At 47.7% G+C, this 6,308-nt stretch overlaps 1 protein-coding gene across 1 annotated transcript in view; it reads right to left on the bottom strand.

Moving 5' to 3' along the window:
* CEP112 (centrosomal protein 112) overlaps nt 1–6,308 on the bottom strand; it is a gene marked incomplete at its 3' end in the record, with an annotated part of 145,596 nt that overhangs the window by 46,744 nt on the left and 92,544 nt on the right. The window contains exons 20-21 of the mRNA XM_018573219.1: nt 5,463–5,570; nt 1,892–2,074 (exon numbers count right to left, since the gene is read on the bottom strand). Coding sequence (XP_018428721.1) covers nt 1,892–2,074; nt 5,463–5,570 — 291 coding nt within the window. The remainder of the gene's footprint in view (nt 1–1,891; nt 2,075–5,462; nt 5,571–6,308) is intronic.

The raw sequence follows: 6,308 nt of genomic DNA, 5'->3' as shown, positions 1-6,308 counted from the left end.
ATGTATAATATACAGCACAATGTACCATCAGCTATAGAGAAATACAAATCCCAGCAATACATTATAGAGCACCATGTGTGGGAAAGTGCAGGCTTACCTGAGCAGTCTTCCAGCAACGTGCTTCTGAGATCGGACCTGTCCATCAGCAGCTGTCATCCCCCCACACCTGCTCCTCCTCCGATCGTTGATGTGGATGGGCAGGAAATGTGAGGCGAGGAGGAGGTGCGGCGTGTGGAGCGCGGATGCGAGCGGGTCTGGCAGCGGCGAGCATGAGGTGGGGAGGAGGTGCGGCGCAACGCGTGTGGAGCTGTGAACAGGGCCAACTGATCGGAAGCCGATTAATCGATTATTGAAAAAGTTGACAACTTTTTCAATAATCGATTATAATCGATTATGTCGATTAGCTGTTGCAGCCCTAAATGGGACACAATCAGACAAGGGTGGTATCTCTATAGCTGGTGGACGAAACAAGTAAACGACGTTACAGGTATAAGAAGTCAAAATAACGACCATATAAAATAATGACAAGGTCAGCCTAAGAGATGACACTGACCTTTGAACATTATATCTCACTTTTGGACTCGCAACCCACCCAACCGGCCATAAAACGTATTTTAATATATCCACACTGCAATATATGAGAGTATACAGCTTTAGTCCGCAGCGTTTTACACCTTGTATCCTAAGCATGAATTCTAATCTTACTTGGATCTGCTATTATCTAAAGATGGCCTTGGCCTTGAAGCATTACTAGATGATTATACATGGGACAGCCATCTTGTATCTAGGTAGGAACCATTTGGTCCTTTATCCACCTTGGCAGGCTTCAATGATATGTATGAATGTACAAATTCCAATGTCAGCTTCAATACCGCTCTCCTAAACGTTAAGAACCTTCATGTTCTCGACACCTTTCTGATTTTGCAGAAGCAGCTCCAAATTATGAACACAGCTCTTCGGGTGCAGAGATAACGCTAACATGCCCAGAAAATGAATGGCAGACCTCACCGTTTACTAAACGGAATGTGTTTCCAGATATCTAACCTATATCAGTCAGTACGTCAACAGATAATCCAATAATCACAAACCATTGATAAAAGCACGTCGTATCATCTTGGGTTACCTTGCCATGTACACACAGCATGACATGGGCACAATGCCGCCATTTACAGACAGAAATATCTATCAGCGGATTAGCCCGGGCCTTGTAGGTGCCGTGTGTTTGGAAGATAACATGGGGAGATATCTGGAGAAATGGATATTGTCTTCGCTGACAGTGTGCGTTTGGTGTGCAAGTCTGAAGCATCAAATGAGCCCACAGTTGGGGGTTATTCTGCAGACTGGCTTCCAACAGGGAGCGCACAGATGGATGCTGGGAGGACGGCGGAGCAGGTGTACTGATGCGATATGGTATTGCATTTATCGTATCATTGTAACGGGCGGCAGGGCGTGATACATGTTCGGTTCGGGGGAGACAAGGACAGCCAGCGCGCATGTCCAGAGAGGTTTATATATGTTCTAATGACAGGTAAGCTGGAATGTAATGTATCACAACTGAAAATGATGGCAGTGGTCTCAATTTCCCCCCCCCCCCCCCCAAACACAAAGCCAATCTACTTGGAAAGAAAGGCAGGCCGAATATCAAGGCACCATGCAAGGCTTAATCCGGCTACCTGTGGTGTCACGCAGCACGGGGGGCGACTAGATAAACGTTGGATGAAGAAGACGGCTTAAACGTCACCAGTGCAAGTGGCTGCTTATCAGTGACAACTGCCAATTAAAACAAAATAATTGGGGTAACTAATATTAAGCTGCGCCCAGACCGGGGGACGCAATGGTGTTAATCTCTTGCCGGAGCCATAGTGGCGAGCCAGCGGCATTTGGGGGTTACCTTTGCGTCTCTGTCTCTCCACGACTGCATCTTCTTCTCGTGCTGGGAGACGGTATTCTGGAGCTGTATGTCCAGCCGATCGATCTCCTGCTCATGGTCCTTCATGATGCCCTCCTTCTCGGCGCTGTGCTGCTGGAAGAGGTAAGTCTTCTCCTCCTCATGCTCCAGCTTCAGTTCCACAATCTGATTGGACAATGGAATGTACAGTGTATTACTGGAATATCCTTGTCACCATGACAACACATGCAGACCCCTGTTTCTGCCCCCACCCCCTATTCCAGACACCACCTTGTGGCACGACTTTCAAAAATAATGCCACACGTATGACACACACACATGGAGAGGTCATCAAACTAATGGAGAACCTCCTACGTCACACCAAACTCAAAGCTGTCTCCTCCCCGAGTCTTCCTTCCGATCCCAAACCCGCAAAATAGAACAAAAACACGCCATCGGGAACTCCCACCGACTAGGGCTAAATATCTGCAACCGATGAAACCCAACATTTCACCCCAAATAGAAATATGTTTCTCCTGCTTGAGCGGTGGTGACAACCGAGGCGAGAAATGGTTAACCCTCCCGGATAAGTCATGAAATCGGCCCCCGGGGGTTTATAAATGGGTGCAAAAAGCGCGAAATTGGCTGTTTGTATTCTGTACGGTGGCAGGATAAATAGCGCACGCTCGGGATAAAGTACAGTTGTCATCTTTTTTTATCTTCAAAAGATAATTAAGAGAAGAAAAGGCCCTTTATGTCCTTGTCAGCTACTGTAGAGTGACACGAAGGGGAGAACGTGTTCTTAGCAGGCACCTGCTGTGCCCATGGCTGCACCATTGGCTTCTGAGAAAAGCTTCTATTCTCAGGATCTTTTCCCAGTCGCCGTCATGCTGGATGCTGTGACCTCCGCCAGTCGCAGCTTCTCCCAGCTGGGTGTGAATGGGGGGGAGACGAGATGAAGGCCCAGCCTGCTTTCTCTTTGATATTAATCCTCCCAGACTGGCGATAAAGGCACCCTACCTGGCCTGTTCTGTACAAGCATCCAGGCAGCCTTTGAAGTGGAGTCTGCAGGAAGCCGGCCTCCCCGCCATCCGCTGGCCTCACAGCTGCTGCTCCCAGTCACTAGCATTTCTCTTCAGTTTTGGTGGATTTTGGGAAGAGATGAAGAGAGGGGAAAAAAAAAAAGGAAGGCGGCCGATTATCAACACCATATCTCTTCTCGTACGTCCAGCGTGAGAATCCGAATGACTCTTCCAAACTTGATCCTGTTTGCGAGACCAGAAAGCCCCGGACTGTATGGTACAGCAGCCTTCTATGCGGCTGAGGTCGGGGACGGAGGAAAAGGGACCCGATTCTACAATGTTTGCGCTGGGCTGCGCGCCGCGTCAGTCTCAATTCAAACGTTTTAAGGGGGGACAAAAAAGGGGCGTATACACCGGGGAATGATATGGAAATTATACCGGCGCTGCGATTTACTATTCGCTATGGCTTGTGTTATGTTGATAGGGGGGTGGGGGGTGAACTAGGGGACAGGTGGCTTGGCCTCCTTATATCATTGCTCTATATCAGCCTCCACCAACATTGACAGTACATACGGTGCATTAACGTTGGGCTTATATCACAGTCACATAATGGGCTCGGCCGCAACTTATTTTACGTGACGGACTTCTGCATGAAATGATGTACTCAGAACATATATATTTATATACTGACATAAGCCGATCAGTCCACCCAATGCGGATATGCTGGAGAGATAGATCCCCAGACACTATCCATAATCTCTGAGGGACTCTACTGGTAAGACTTCTGTGCTGAGTTCCCGGGTCTGTACACCCGCTGTGCCCATTATGAGGCGCCCCCACCATCCCTGTGCTGAGTTCCCGGGTCTGTACACCCGGTGTGCCCATTATGAGGGGCCCCCACCATCCCTGTGCTGAGTTCCCGGGTCTGTACACCCGCTGTGCCCATTATGAGGGGCTCCCACCATCCCTGTGCTGAGTTCCCGGGTCTGTACCCCCGCTGTGCCCATTATGAGGGGCCCCCACCATCCCTGTGCTGAGTTCCCGGGTCTGTACCCCCGCTGTGCCCATTATGAGGGGCTCCCTCCATCCCTGCTGGACTCACATGGAAAATGCATAATGTAACTTGAGGAGCTGGAACACCTCAAGGTTGGGGCAGCAGAGCGCAGTACTATAGAGATATGGGTGTCACAGAAGTTTTCAATAAATATACAGTAAGATGCCGACCTGGTAACTCGGCCCCCTAGATTCCACCTCTAACTGCACTTAGAAGGGTGGAATGTTCCCTTATTTAAAAAAAAAATATGATCTAATTTTCAAACAGGAAACTGCTGGAACAATAAAATGCCCCCAACATTGTTGTATCCCCCCGTTGCTTGTAATAGGACAATAGCTATATCCAGTCCCGACACCCAGATAATGTGTGTGTGTTCCCAGCACAGAATAGACTAGGGGACGTTGTCATTGAATGACAGGAACTTGGGTTATTTTTCTTGGTTCAGACCCGATTATCTAGGACATGGTGGGAGGAGCTTGTCTGAGAGAGACGTTTATTTATAAAAGATGAAATTGCTCTTTTTCATGGGAAATCTGAATTTGGAGACTTTTTGGCCATTCATAAAGCTGCTCCGGGCAATGTTTCCATTCTGGTCGCAGCAATCTGCTGGATTCGATGTTTTAGGTTTATTTCTGCCATTTATAAAAAAAAAAAATTCTGCTTTTCTCAAAGTAAGTTTGAGGCTCTAAATCTTTCCGTGGCGGGAGGCGGGAGAAGGCAAACTCTCACTTGTTCTGCCCATTTTGTTTTACAGATCACTTTGGTATGAGAACCTTCCCAATGTGCAGGAAATGTGGGCAAAGTTTAGGACAAGCTGCAGCCGAACAAAGGGGCCGAGCAGAGCGTAGGAGAAGTGTGTGGAGCTGGGCTATAGACCTGCACACAGCGGTAACATTGTTCCCGCATCTTCTGGAGGCTTTATGGCCTCGCTTGGGGTTATACAAACAGAAATCACTGCAGCAGATTTATAAAAGGACAACAGGCCGCTGGCTGCGTCAGGCTGTGTGGTCCAGTGACACCACGCTGTGCGCCGGACACGTTTTGGTAACCGCTCGCTTTAAAAGAGAGAAAAATAAATCACATCAGAAGATTCCCCAAATCCATTGAAGTCATGAGGAAAGGAGGAGACTTCGCCATGGGAAGGGCCATTCCAAGTTCCAAGATGGAGGCCGGCACAGTCTCTATAGGAGTTCTGTCTGCAGAGATAACACTGGTGCACTCAATCAGCCATACTTACCTGAGTAAGGACAAGTTACACAAGACTCCGAATCAAGCATCCAATCAGAATCATGGGCCAATAAAGAGAGGCAATCATTGACTCTCTCCCCATAGTTCCATTGCAGCATGGGAAAATGATAGGGAACGTTTGATTGGTTGCTAGAACAAGATGTGCTTTCCCTTGACAGAATTATTTGTGAAATCTGGACAGGTCACATGACAAAGACAAGCCAATCAGACGGCACGGATACCCCGGACATAGAGCTTGCATATGTCGTACCTGCTGCTCGTATCTCTGTTTAACGTCCTCCAACTGCCGGATAAACTCTTTATTCTGCTTCTCTCGGAGGGCTTTTGATAGGCTCAAGTCCGCATCCACCTTCTCCATCTGCAATGAACACACAATGGTGGCACCCCTGGGATCTAAGACAACTTCTAGAGACACATGTCAGCAAGTCCCCCAAGTAAACAATTGGATATCATTGTTCATCGGCCTGAGTTACTGAGCTGGAAACTCTCCCTGTCTGTCACTGGTAATTGTACCCTGCTTGCTGCATTTCCTTCCTAAACAAGACTCTGATGATCTGTATTTCACTGAAATGTTGGGGTCAGATAAAGATTTCAGGGACACAAAGTACAGCAAAGTGTACAAAGCATAGTAGAATGAATGCATCCAACAAGGCCCCAATCTTCTCCAAGTCTCCTATGGACAGCATTGCAGAACTGCTCTGAACTCATCAATACAGTGTCAGTACATTGACCTTCCATTGGCTTCCAAGATTTCAAATAATAAAAAGCAGATTCAACCCAAACTTTTTGTTTAGCTTTATATAGAGTGGGGATCGGCTGACATTCTGTACAAGGAGGCCAGCACCAAGAGCAGAAGGGATAGAACCCAAATTCTATTTTATTCAGATTATGTTATAAAAGCCAACACAACAAAGGGATCCCCCTTCATCGGGGCTTAAACAAAGCGTGCACTGGACTGATAACATTGGAGGGATCCTGAGGGGTGAAAGGTATGATCGCTCCAGATGCCAGAGATTTAACTGGCATCAGACTAATTGCCAATCCAATCTGATCAGTCCAGTACACACTTTAACACTGCAAAGCCCTAATGAAGGGG

This window comes from Nanorana parkeri, unplaced genomic scaffold (assembly GCF_000935625.1).
Source record: "Nanorana parkeri isolate BGI_ZX_2015 unplaced genomic scaffold, ASM93562v1 scaffold2279, whole genome shotgun sequence".
Lineage (NCBI taxonomy): Eukaryota > Metazoa > Chordata > Amphibia > Anura > Dicroglossidae > Nanorana > Nanorana parkeri.
Note: the sequence above shows the minus strand (reverse complement) of the source record. Positions and strands in the feature narration are given on the sequence as shown.